Source organism: Betta splendens, chromosome 4 (genome assembly GCF_900634795.4).
Source record: "Betta splendens chromosome 4, fBetSpl5.4, whole genome shotgun sequence".
NCBI lineage: Eukaryota > Metazoa > Chordata > Actinopteri > Anabantiformes > Osphronemidae > Betta > Betta splendens.
Window position 1 is genome coordinate 5,725,534 of NC_040884.2, and position 13,371 is coordinate 5,738,904.

Sequence of the window (13,371 nt, forward strand, 5' to 3'; positions counted from 1 at the left end):
CTTAGTGTTGCTGTTCATAAAACCAGGACCGGATCACTGAGTCCCAGGTTTACTGTGCTGATTTGGTAACTGGATTGCTTGGATCCACTGTGTGTTCAACTTTATTATCTAATCCTGTGTCTAAAAGTATTTATTTAGTAGATACTGTGAAAAAAAGATGTTTCATTAAATGAAAATCAGGCCCAGGAGCTCTGAGTCTCTGTCCATGCAGCCAAGCTCTGATTGGACGTGTGGGGATTTGGCACCAGCCGGGACCACATCAGACCACACATGCTTCAATAAACTGCACATCTCTGTCTCAGAAATCACTGTATTCATTTACTGTTAAGGCCACACATTAAAGGAAACCTTTTCTTACAGTAGCATCACATGACAGAATTTGTAGAGATGAAATAAATTAAACCACAAGAAAAGGTCCAAAATAAAGTTTAACAGTAATAAAATAAAGTATGTACATAAACAAGACTGTTGTTGTTTCTAATAGTAGAGGTGCAGGTCAACAACTATAACAATCTATAAACTAGTGCAACTAATGCTGTGATCTTGCTTTTATGGATCTTTTTCAGTACATGAACATAAAACAAGGAATCATTTTAAAATAAACACACATTTCTGAATTTAAATGAGGGTTTTAAGACCAAGTGTCCAAATCTCTGGTCCATCAGTTGTGAAAAACAAGGCTGATCCTTTGATCAGCCTTGTTTTTCAGACAGGAAGCTGCAACAGACTCGAGATGTTTTTACCACAAATGTTTAGATTTAGATGAATTTGTGCTTCTTGCTGAAACCAGGTGTGGAATTGTGGATGAAGCGCCGCTCCGTGAGAACAAACGGCTCCGAGCCAGGTGAACAGCACCTGCTGAGGTCTCATATGAGGCGCTCCACGGGCGGCGGCTGGGTGATGCTCCACATCTCCACCCGCGAGCCGTCCTTCTCCTGGCGGCTCGGGCTGTAGGCGCCGCGGGTGGCGCGGCGGTTCAGCGCCACCACCAGGCCCACGGACGCCGCCACCAGGGCCAGCAGCACAACGGACACCAGACTGAGGGACAGCAGGAGGTCAGAGGTCAAACCCGCGGAGGTCAGCTGCAGGGAGGCGAGAGCGCAGGCTGGATGGATGTTTCACATGAAGTAAAATGTTCAGCCCGGACATTTCCCGCCCTCGCACACGTTTGCGCCTCACACTCACACACACTGACTGATGACACTACACCAGGCGCTCGGCGCCTTCTGCCGGAGCGCCGTCCCCCGGCTCGGCGGGCGGGTCGTGGCCGCCGGCGGCCTCCAGTCGCCGCAGACCGAGACCTCCCTCCGTCTGCCGCTTCCCCCGCAGCGCGCCGGCGCCCAGCGCCAGCGCCGCCGCCAGCGCCGCGCCGAGCAGGCACGGCGCCAGCACGGCGGCCAACTGCGAGCCGCGCGGAGCACGCTTCATCTGTGGAGGATCACACACACACAGGCAAGATGCCGCCTGCTGATCCCGTCAACACACACGTGGCAAAATCCTGCGACCAAGAATAGCTCACGCAAACACACGAGGTTCTTTTCAAGCTGTTTTACACACGAGACGTCGGCTCAGATTCGCGTTGAACTAGCCTTGATGTTAGCGGCCTCGAAGCGCCTGAATCAGGTCACTACAGCAGGTGAGTGGTGGTTAATGTGCACTAAACGGCGGCGGCAGCAGCGTCTCAGTCCCTGTGTCTGCTCCCAGGTTACCAACAGCACAACAGCCGTAGTATCACTCTGTGACACTTGAAATTCTCGCTCACACCGTCTCCACGGCTGAAGCTCAGTGCTGAGCTTGTCAGGTTGCACAAGGCTCGGGGAAAAAAATCTCAGAAGTCAGCAAACTTTACATGGAGCAATCAACACAGAGACCTAATTCTAATAAAAATACAACCGTCCGTGTCCCGAGGCAAAAAATAACTCCTGCGCCCGCGCTCGACACTGTAGACGTTACACTTTCTTTGCCCCGCTACAGGTTCTTTGTTGACTCCTGGAAAGTGCTTACCTGTCACTGCAGCACAGTTGGCTGTCACAGCGAGTGTGACACCAGCGAGCCAGAGCAGCCTGCAGCCAGGACCTGCCATCAGTCAGCGGCTGCCACACAGCGCGGCGGAGGCGTCTAACTAACCAGTCTCTGAGGTACGCGACGGCCACGCCGGGGGGGCGCTTCCCCGCTGTCAGCACTATCAGTGTGTGTGTGTGTGTGTGTGCGTGCGTGTCACATAAGCTACCCCTCTCCTGTGCTCCTGTGAAGCACACCAAACTTCTGTGAGCGCCACCAGATCTCTGCTGAAGCTGCACTTCGGCGCTCGACGCCGCCGTTTCCGCTGGCGAGGCACATTTTCTCCCCCCTCCGCATCGCGGCCTCTCAAAGGACGGGCTACGCGAGCGCAGACGCCGCGGAGCCGCCTCCCGTCCTCCCTTCTCCACGCGAGGACCAGCTGCGCTTGCAACGGGCGCACATGCGGCGTGCACGTGCACGTGCACGGACGACAGGAGCGTATGTGGACGTCTGAACCTACTGGTCATTAGAGAAACACACACAGATCCGTGGGAGGTGCATCTGCATCGTACTGAGACATATTAGGTGTCTGTGTTTGGTTGTCATGGTTACCACCTGAACTCTAGACAAACACTTAAATGGTGAAATGAGTGGAACTGGTTAATTTTCATCAAGAACTAAAGCAAAGATGGAGGAAAAACAGAAGCAAAGTGTGTGATTGTGGAGGAAAGAGATGAAAAGAGGACGGACAACAAATCAAAGAAAGATGTTTTTATTGGACAGAAACGGACGGAGACCGGAGCAGAACAGGAACACGAGGACAGAACATGATGGAGCAACAGGAAGAACAGAAGTGACATGAACCAGAGACGAGAGACGAGCTAAACACAGGCCATGGAGAACGCGCACCACATTCACAGCTGGTGCTTAAACGGAGCCGCTGGGAGTTTGGGCTCAGAACCTCTGAACACGCGCTGAACAGAGCCAGCGTCGACCCTCCACCTGCTTCTGTTACAACAACACCGTTTTGACGTCGCTCCGAAATCCAGCTGAGGCTGAGGTTCTAAATAACAGTAAAAGGTCCTGGCTTCGCTTCCCCTCAGCCACCGCACTTCCTTGATGATGAGTCATCAAGGAAGCAAACTGCCACCATCTAATAATGAAGCAAATAATTGAGTAAGTTGGTCTCAATCTATGATCTAACGCTACTGAGAAGGTTAAAAGGTGTGACCTCTACTGAATAAAGTGCTGATTACCAGAGTCTAACGTTAAGGCACCTGATCAGGGGTGACCCCCCCCCACACACACACACACACACTCACTCATTCCCCCCCCCAGTCCACCTCCGGCTGGTCGTCCAGCCGCACGATGAGGTAGGACAGCAGCTGGAAGAGGTTCTGCCACAGCAGAATCGCCACGTAGAAATAAATGTCGCTTACGTCCGTCTGGCACGTGTCGCCCGCGAAGCTCATCTCGCACACGCACACGAACTTGTTGACGAGGTTGCGGCAGTAGCCGCCGTTCAGACACGGGTTGGAGCGGCACTCGTCCACCTCCTGCTCGCACCTGCGGACAGCGGAGCCACCCAACACGTCAGCCCACACTCAGGCGCGTGCGCACCCGCAGCTGCGCGCCGCCGCTCGCCCTACCGGTGTCCGGTGAAGCCCGGGGGGCAGTCGCAGGACAGCTCCCGGTCGGTGCAGTTGCCGCCGTTGAAGCAGGTGTAGTTCCGGGTGTCGTCGCCGCACACGGAGACCGGCAGCCGCGGCCGCCTGTTGGGGAGGAGTCACACGCGCACGAGTCACTTCCCGCGCGTGCTTTAAATCACTCGGTCAAGGTCGAGTGGCGCAGAGCGGGCATTGTTTCAGCTTAGAGGCCCGGCGCCATAATGCGATTAAAGACCGCTGGAAGCGGTCGGCCGGTGAGTCACGTGCGCTGAAACCAAAGAGCCTCGCATGCTCTACACTGTTCGCCTGAAGCGCTGCAGCTCCATAATACACCTGCTAGCAACCTGGAATTGATCTCTGGGTGCTTATAAAACAGCGGCGTTTCATGCCGGAAAAGTGCTCGGCGTCGCCGGGTGAAGTTGGGAGAAGCTGCGAGTCGTTTTGAAGCGCAGCTGTCACTCACGCGAAGCGGCGCGCGCCTCATTTCCGACGCGCTTTCAGGCGGAGCATTAATATTAGCTTTGCTCGGCATTTTGCTGCGCGCTGTTCAACAAGAAAAAGCCGCGCGTCGTGACGTTTGAAAGACAAATATCTAAGAGGAAACAAACACCTGGGAACAGGTGGAGGAAAAAAAACTACTTACACGTTCCTGACAACAATGTACCATGGAATTTCTTCAACGCGTTCACTGGAGAGAAACAGAAGGAAAGACGGGGGGAGGGAGGAGGGGGGGCAAAAACAAGACAGAGACAAACAAAAAGAAGTCATTTTGATGAAAACTTTACAGCGACATGTTCCCGGTAAAAGCGAGGTGTGCCGCTTGTCTGGTGCCTTGCTCAGCGACACGCTCACACAAGGATGCAAAATGCGGGAAGCTGCGTGTTTACAGGATAAATGGTTGGAGGCGTTCCCCGCTGCCGCTCCGAGGCGCCGTCAGATGGCTCTGAACCACAGAGCCCTGTGTAGTGAGACTGGGGCCTTTTCTGGCTGACACTAGAATAGAACCGCGGCGTCTGAGCCGCTGCACCGCCGGCGCGGTTGAAATGCGGAACACACACGGAGACGTTTACAGTAAAGGCATGTGTTTGTGCGTTTCCTGTGCAATTTTGGGGCAATTATTCGCGTGTTTCGGTCTTTACCGCCAAACCCAACGCAAGGAGAGGAGGCGTTACCTGCAGAGGGGCCCGGTGTAGTTGTCCGGGCACAGGCAGGCGTAGCGGTCCGGTCCGTGCAGGCAGGTGCCGCCGTGGGCGCAGCGGTGGCCCTCGCACATGTCCACCTCCTCCTCGCAGTCCGGGCCCGCGTAGCCGGACTCGCACGCGCACTCGTAGCCCCGCCCCCTCACCGAGCAGTTGCCGTGCACGCAGGGGTTGGAGGCGCACGTGTTGATGAGGAAGTCGCAGCGCCGCCCGGCCCAGCCCTCGGCGCAGGTGCAGTTGTGGGCGTTGAAGAGGTCCTGGCACTCGCCCCCGTTCAGGCAGGGGTTGGGCTCGCACACCGGGGCCCCGCCGCAGCCGGCGAGCGCCGCGCCCGCCGACGTCTGCGTGAACTGCTCCTCCTGCAGCCGCGGGAAGTTCACCTCGGAGGCGCGAAAGTAGGACAGGGCCACGCCGCCGAGCTCCACGGTGCTCAGGCAGCCGGCCAGGGCCCAGCCGGAGTCAGGGGCCAGGCCCCCCACCAGGATGTCCACCCCCTCCCTCAGGAAGTCCAGGCTGCCGCCGTGGCCCTTGGAGGTGCTGGCCTCTTCTATCTCCTCATCCAGCACCAAGGTCCACTGGGAGCTCTGCATCCACGGCGCCGCCATGAACATCTGCGCGCTGTGCCACTCGCCGTCGCTCACCACCCTCCGGCTGCTGAGGCTCACCGTGGCCGCGGCGCCGCCCTCGGCCGCGGCACCGCCCTGCAGCTCCAGGAACAGGAAGCCGTCCTGGACGGAGAGCGTGACGAAGGCGGCGCCGTCCTCCGCGTGCAGGAGGGCCGCGTTGCGCTGGCGCGTGCGCAGGCTGAGCGACAGGCTGGTGAGGTTGCGCGTCACGCGGCCGTTCCCGCGGTAGGACAGCACGGTGCCGTTGTTCAGGAAGGTTGCGTTGGCGAAGCCTGCAAGACGAGCGGGAGGGATTAGTGTTCCACACACATAGAGAAGGTGGGGTGTTACAGAGTTAAAGAGCTCACACCGACTCTGTGCTTAACGGCCTCACGCCACCGAGGCTGTGAACTTCACAGACCTGAGCTTGGACTCGAGTCAGAGCGAAGCATTTCAGGGTTGATGCTTCTTAAAGTGCTTTGAGCCTTTCTTTAATCAACAGTTGGGGTTGGATTAGGTTCAGGGGACGCACGAGCTCAGCGGGCAGTGACAGGTCAGGCCTTCAGCTTCACTTTGCTAACTTGTGACCGAGTCGAGGTGTGAAGGGACCTTGGCTGGAAGCGTGAACATGTACTTACATTCGTAGCCCTGGCTCAGCGTCCTGCACTCTGCGTCGGCGGGACACGGCGCCAGCTCGCACCACCGCACCTCCTCACAGCGCCGCCCTGCTGTGCTGGGGGGGCAGGTGCAGGTGAAGTCGTCCCACATGGAGTAGCACAAGCCCCCATTCAGACAGGGGTTCGTCTGCGTGTGACAAAGTGGTGATTATCTCTACCTGCCGGTGGGAGGAAGGCTCGAAATGAGCGAACACTCACGGTGCAGGCGTTGTCGCCAGAGCAGCCGGCCGTCACGTTCTCCATGAGCTGCAGGGGAAAGGACTTCACGGACATGTCCAGCCCGAAGAACTGCAGCCTCCTGTCGCTGATCCTCAGGTCCTGGATGCAGCCTTTAAAATAGCCCCCGTACGCCGCAGTCGACCTTGCCTCCGTCAGGCCCCCCACGAACACCGTGTCCCCCGCCTGCACGTGGACCCCTCCCGCCTCGGCGCCGCCCTGCTTCTGCCCGGCCGCGTACAGCTCCGCGCGGCCCTCGCGCACCTCCACGCTCACGAAGTGGACCTCCCCGTCGTCCGCGGCGCCCTCCGCCCTCAGCGGCTCGCCGTGGCCCAGCTGCACGGCGACCCTGCCGTCCTCCAGCCACACGCGCAGGTACGGAGCGCCGCCGTTGGCCAGCGCCAGCAGCAGCTCGCCGGGCCGGCGCGTGCGCACGAAGAGGGAGATGGAGAGGTTCCGGCCCAGGTCCTCGGTGACGGTGAAGGCGGCGAAGCTGTGCGAGTCCTCGCCCCCGAAGCGAGCGATGACGTGCTCTGCAGAACGAGACAAGACGAGAGGCGTTTGAAGGCAGGTGTGTTCAGATAGAAACAAGGCACTCAGGAGGCCACAACTGAAGCCTATCACTCAGCCGCTGACGGGTTGAGCAGCGACTTTCATAACTTCCTGACTGTTGCCGTGTCGCTGCATGTCGAGAATAGAAGCCTGTGCTTCTAATCCAGCTTGTCAGATAAGAGGATCTCTCACTCTGTCCTCATCTCTGCTCCTTCACCCTCTGCTACACATCAGCAAGTGAAGGTATTATTTACCCCCTAGAGTCGTAGTTCTCTGTAATTCACCCTGAGCTCGTCTGCTCGTCTTCAGCTTCATCGTGTGCATCCTCTGATCACACACACAGAGCTGTAAACGTACCTTCTGCACAGTCCTGCCCCTCGTACGGCCGTGAACACAAGCACTGGTAGCTCTGCCACAGGTTCACGCACTGCCCCCTGCCTTGGCAAGGCACGTCCAGGCAGCGGTCCCTGTGGCTGCAGCCGGGGGAGACGTTCACAGCGGAGTCCCTCCTCCAGTCCCCTGGCACCACGAGCTGCCAGTCCACAAACACATCCCGCATGCACCCGATGAAGGCTGGCAGCGGAGGGTTACTGGGAGCGCCGGAGTCCTGGAGCACTCCTCCAATAAAGGTGTTCTGCGGAGGGGGCACCGGCCCGGCCAGGCGGCTCTGGACCAGAGCCGCCCTGTGGCACGCCTGGCTCCCACACCTCCCAGCATCACCCAAGAGTTTCAGGCTGAGCACCCAGTTTGCAAGCACGGCCTCTACAGAATGCCACTCTCCATCTGTGACATTGTGCATAATGTCCAAAACCTGAATAGGGTTTTCAGCAGAGGCCTCCTTCCTCAGCATGAGTCGAAGTTGTCCCCCCTCCAGCTCCAGGCTCAGCAGCAGCCCCCCGCTGTTCCGCTGGAATAGAACAGCTCTGGGCAGAACCGTCTTGAAGCTGAGTGTGATGTTGCAGGAGATCTCCTCGTCCACCAGGGGACTCTGGAGCAGCAGGTAGCCCCTGCGCTCGAAGGAGAACGTGGTGGGAGTCTTGCACAAGGGTCCGGTGAACCCGGCTGAGCAGGAGCACGTGTAGCCGTGGGTCCCGTCCAGCAGGAAGGGAGAGCAGGAGCCTGGGTCCTGGCACTCGTGGCCCTCGCAGCCCACCAGCCTCACGTCGCAGTTCACGCCCCCGTAGAGGATTCCGCCGGGACTCTGCTGGAGGCAGTGGCAGCTGTAGCCTCCGGCGTGGCTCTCGCACCGGCCCCTGTTGAGGCAGGGCCCGGGGTCACACGGGTTCATCACCTCCTGACAGAGGGAACCTGCGGAGTGGAGCGAAACCGTGAGACGGCAGGTGTCACGGCCGCGACGGCACGTGTGACGCGTGCGTGATGAAACCAGTAATGGCATTATTGTGCGTTCAGGACTCTCGGATTTCGCCGTCGTGTGTTTACCGGTCGGGTCACGCTCACGCCCCCGTGCCGGGCTCTTACGGCGCTAATCTGCATAATGACGGCTGGAGCAGAAAACAATGAGATAACGCCTATGTACATTTTTTCTTTGCCCATAGTTCTGAAATGCCACCATGTTCTCATCATATGCACAAACAGACACACAGCCTCACCAAACCAGCTATTCAGACTAGAAACCAGCTGCAGAGAGCTCACTTATCTGTAGTATCCTTTAACCTCTTTGCTTGTGTAAACTTACTGCACAAAAGGTGCGGGAAACAATACTAACAGGTAGTTTGCAGTTTCTAGTGCAGTTAAATCATTATAGCCTCTTATTAAATAAAGGAAAAATCTAATAATAATAGCTGTTATACAACACAATTAATACCTAAATACCTAGAAAACAGTTACCTGTTCCAAGCAACAAAACTCCCCAAACCCACGCTGCAGGTCTCCACATCATGCCGTCACCTTCTCCCCCCAATTAGCACCAAACTCTTCCACCTGCACCATGTTCCTTTGCTTCCAGGCCGTCCCAGAGCAGGCGAGCTCTGCTGCTCGTCTACGCCTCCACAGCCACGTACAGTGGAGCTGAGCGCCTCCAGTCAGGAGACCGCCAAAGCCAGATCCTGGGGATTAGGCTAATGCTCTTTGGTCACCTCACTGAGTCAGAGCCACTGCAACTGGCGGAGAGTCAGCTTTTAGGACGCGACTCTCAGCAGGCAACAGCTCACTTACACAGCTTGTGTAAGCAGAAGTTATGAACTACTGTAGGCATGAAGTCATGTGACTATATCATTACATACTGTTGCATGGAATAGTGTTAACCTTAACTCCAGCTCAAATTTCATGTCTCCTGAATTAAATGCATTAGACAACTGTGATAATATTAATTTACATTCAAGCTGAAGTTGCTACATAGTTGCTTGGTTCTATTCATTCATATTGTCCTCCCTCTGATTTGCTGTTCTTTCTTCTGCCACTGAGGGGCGCTAAAACATCCAGCAGCACCAGGCAGAAACAGGCCCGTTTCCACTCAGCCACGGTCCATGGTGCCGGTTCTGAACCTCATGGGACGTCGCAGAGCGTGAGTGAGAGCGGGCCACGGTACCTGCTGTTCCTGGGGGACAGCTGCACACGAAGCCCGCGGCCCGCCGGTGGTCGTAGCGCTCCGGCAGCAGGGGCTCGCTGCCGTACGCGGCCTGCCACGACCTCTCGACGCAGCGGCCTCCGTGCAGACAGGGGCTGCTGGCGCACTCGCTGACGTCCAGCTCGCACTGGCGCCCTTCAAACCCTGGAACGCAGACGTTTGACTCAACAAATGCAGAAAACTTCATTTTACTTTTGAAGGTTTTGCAAACACACGCTCATTCAGCGTCAGGCTGTTGTTTACCTGGCCAGCATTTGCAGGTGTAGTTCCCCCGGTCGTCCTGACAGGTGGCGCCGTTGAGGCAGGGCTCCGAGCGACACGGCGGCAGCGGGACCTCACAGTGTCTCCCAGTGAAGGCTGTGTGCGAGCAGTCGCAGCTGTATCTGAGGCCGTCGCACAATAAGACGATTAGGATTCAGCGCGGCCTCGTTCTCTCACCATGTGTCCACAGACAGGAGTTGGGTTCGTGTGACCGGGGCCGCGCTACCTACTCGTTCACCCCGTCAACGCACGGAGCCCCGTTCTGGCACCGCTGCTCCCGACACTCGTCGGTGTCGATCTCGCATCGGTGTCCTTGGAAACCGGGCGGGCAGGTGCACGTGAAGCCGCCGGCGTGGTCATGGCAACTGGCGCCGCTGAGACAAGGCCGTGATTGACACTCATCAATGTGGATCTCGCAGGTGGCCCCTGTGAGCACGACAGAGAGCAGATGTCAGCGGCAGGTGAGCACGGGCTGCACAGATGGAGCTTTCATGTGGATCTGTGATCATGTTCACTTTATCTGTCAGGGTTTAGGACCCAACCTGAAACCAGTATGCCTGCTTCTGTGGGTCGGATTGGATTCATTCTTTTAATTTGGACATCATTCACCATCATCATTCACGGTGCTCCCAGTGGACCCACTCACCCGTGAACCCCGGGGCACACAGGCAGGAGAACCTGCCCACTCTGTCCACACAGGTGGCTCCGTTCCTGCAGGGCTGCGAGACGCACTCGTTCACGTCGATCTGACAGCGGGAGCCCTGGAAGCCCGGCACGCAGAAGCACGAGTAGCCGTCCCCGTGGCTCCGGCATAGCGCTCGGTTCCGGCACGGGTTCGGAGAACACGGGCCGGCAGCTGGAGGAGATGCGCCTTTTGAGCAGACCACATTTCAATGTACTAGTAGAGCCCAGCAGCTTTATTACAATCGATCCAGCTCCTTTCCTCAGGAAAAAACAGTCCAAACTATTATTTTAACGCATGCATAATCATCATTTCACAGTCACAACATTCGCCGTACTTGACTTTGATGAGAAAAGCTCGCTGTCATTACGAGGACTTTTTAAGGCTTTTCAAGGTGTCATGGTCCGTTGCCATAGTAACCACTCGCATTGTTTTACTCCAGCTGAGCGCTTGAGAAAAATGTAACATCAAAGGGCTTATTTACCTCAGCTGTGCTTCAAATGAATGCGCATCACCAGCCCACCATAGACTCCAACGCAACCAGCTTCTTTATCCAGCTGCTGATCTTCTATTTTCTCAAACCAAACAGCATTTTAGGCAAATATAGTTCCTTCCTAAACCTTATCATATATTTGTGGATACAACTGCTCTTTTGTTGTTTGTAAATGTATGTTCTCTGTGTTTAGGCACTTTGCAGGTCTACTTGACTGGTTTTTCTAGTTTTTCTGTAAGAAGCCACAGCTTGAGTGAGTAATGATGCTCATAATTCCTGGAATATGCATCAAAGCACACAGAGCCGTGACTCCACAAGAAAGAGCTTCAAATCCGATGAACAAGTGCTACCTCTCTTAGAAGACAATCAAACTGCGCCGCATTTCCAAGACACTTGAAGCCAATGAATATGCAGCGTGTATGGAAATATTTGTGTAAAAGAGCACAGGATAAATTTGACACCGCTACGAAGCCTGGTTGCACTGATATGAACATTTGAGCACAGCAATCATCATCTTGAGAGCCCAATTATCACAAGAGCACAATTAGACGCCGTGTTCATGCCTCATCATCTCCGGCGCCGTCTCCTGTCATTCGTGGAGGTCAAGCCCCACAGACAGCTTCTATGGGTCTAGACCCAGACTCAGCTTCTGGGGGAGGGGGGTTTGATGAAAATCACCAGAGCAGTGGTGATGTTCTGACCATATGCCTGCAATAGGACCATAAGCAGATGGTCTTTCACCAGGGCCCAGTCCAGAGGAACCAGAACCAGGCAGAACCCGGCCTGCTGTGGGTTTAAGACACATCCTCATCCAACCACACGGCCCGTCCCACAGCGAGCAGGCTGCTCGTGGCCTTTTCATATGCAAATGACTCGTGAGGGTCTTTGTTGGTTCCTATCTGGAGGTCCCTGAATAGCACACGCGGGTTCCTGCCATCTCCTCTGGACTGATGTCTGCGTCCGACGGTTTGTTTGGGGGCAGATAAGAAGACGTGTGATTTGGGGCTTTTGCAGAACCACAACAGGCACAATGTGAAGCCCCTTTATTCGACCCCCCCCCCAGACCCTGCCGCCCCCACATCTCACCCCACTACCCCCCATTGTTGGAAGTCCGTTAGTCATCTTAAGCTTTTCAGTGGTGTGTGTAGAAAACGCTACAGGCAGTGATGTCACCTCAGGTTTGTAATTGAAATTCTAATCATGGAGTGGTTTACACAAGCCCATGAAACAGCTAGACGCTAGTAACTGGTTGCCTGCTCTCGGCTTTACTTTAAGGACATGTTTGCACCAACGTTTTCATAAAGCAAACTGATTTAAATCACTAATATACTTAATTTGTTGTTAAATCGGGGAATGACGCAAGATCAACTCTACTTTGAAGACGGGCATATGTGTAAGTGGAAAGCGTGGACTAGAACAGGACTAGAAATCCACACAACAAGCAACAATACAATGTAAACTTAGGAACCGCTGACAACCACGAGACATAATAAATAACTGTTCACTCACCGTCAAGTACGAACAGCGACGAGATGAGAACTGTGCAGGAAAGTAATGGAAAATTACGACAACAAACCAATTCCATAGTCGTGGACGTAAATCATCCTGCTAATTTTGCTGAAGCGCGGATCCCTCGTGCGTCTGCTTCTGCTTCTGCTCCCGCGACGCGTCTGTGTCAACTCCAGAGCCACTTAAAGCACACTCCAGCCCGACGCCGGAGCCATGAAGAGGCTCCATCACGGCTGCAATTAAAGCTGAGGACCGCGGCACGGCGCTCGACGGTGAGGGGTCCCGGAGAGAGGACGAATAATAATAATAATAATAATAATAATAATAATAATAATAATAATAATAATAATAATAATAATAATAATAATAATAATAACCCCATATTATTTCACATTATTATTATTATTATTAGGGAGGAAGAATCTCAGTCCAATTAGAAAGAGAGTGGGTCAGTGTATGTTCTCGTACATGAATCCCTCAGGGGGAAGATTTAACGGTGCAATTTAGGCCCTATACCTTGTGTGGCTTGACCTCAGGTGCTTTGAGCATGTGTACTCCCCCCCCCACCCCTTTGCTGTCACTGTCTGTTTGGCCCCTTTATTGCTCATCAAGGTGAGAATGATGATAAACAACACCTACAGTACTGTACACTTATTTTATTAACACAGCTGCTGGGACGACTTGTGGCCGCTAGGTGTCACTGTAGGACCTCGAACTGTAAAAACAATGTCGGTTAGAAAAGAGGCATCGGATCTTAATCATGAAATGTTGCAGTGCAGTACGTAAGATTAATATGCGGCAATTATGAAATAGAAAAACTGTTTATTTATTATAATTATTTATTAATTTTATATTTATATAATTGTATATTATATTATACTTATTTATTGATTTTTATATCATTTGTGTTTATAACATAAAA

At 54.5% G+C, this 13,371-nt stretch overlaps 1 protein-coding gene across 7 annotated transcripts; it reads right to left on the minus strand.

The window, feature by feature from the left end:
• Positions 1-298: 298 nt before the first annotated feature.
• Positions 299-12,699, minus strand: crb1 (crumbs cell polarity complex component 1). 7 transcript variants are annotated; one of them, XM_055507951.1, is made up of 14 exons: positions 12,450-12,699; positions 10,412-10,636; positions 9,996-10,191; positions 9,748-9,887; positions 9,466-9,648; positions 7,275-8,225; positions 6,348-6,898; positions 6,111-6,276; positions 4,841-5,765; positions 4,312-4,356; positions 3,651-3,773; positions 3,441-3,567; positions 1,186-1,428; positions 943-1,082 (listed from the first exon to the last, which is right to left on the minus strand). In XM_055507951.1, exons 1-13 carry the CDS (start codon positions 12,523-12,525, stop codon positions 1,204-1,206), a joined length of 3,933 nt encoding a protein of 1,310 aa, XP_055363926.1. In that variant the 5' UTR covers positions 12,526-12,699; the 3' UTR covers positions 943-1,082; positions 1,186-1,203. The 7 variants fall into 7 exon arrangements, with proteins under 7 accessions (XP_029001352.1, XP_029001351.1, XP_055363927.1 ...); XM_029145519.3 differs by lacking the exon at positions 1,186-1,428 and having other exon boundaries at positions 299-1,038; positions 10,412-10,621; XM_029145518.3 differs by lacking the exon at positions 1,186-1,428 and having other exon boundaries at positions 299-1,038.
• Positions 12,700-13,371: the final 672 nt, after the last annotated feature.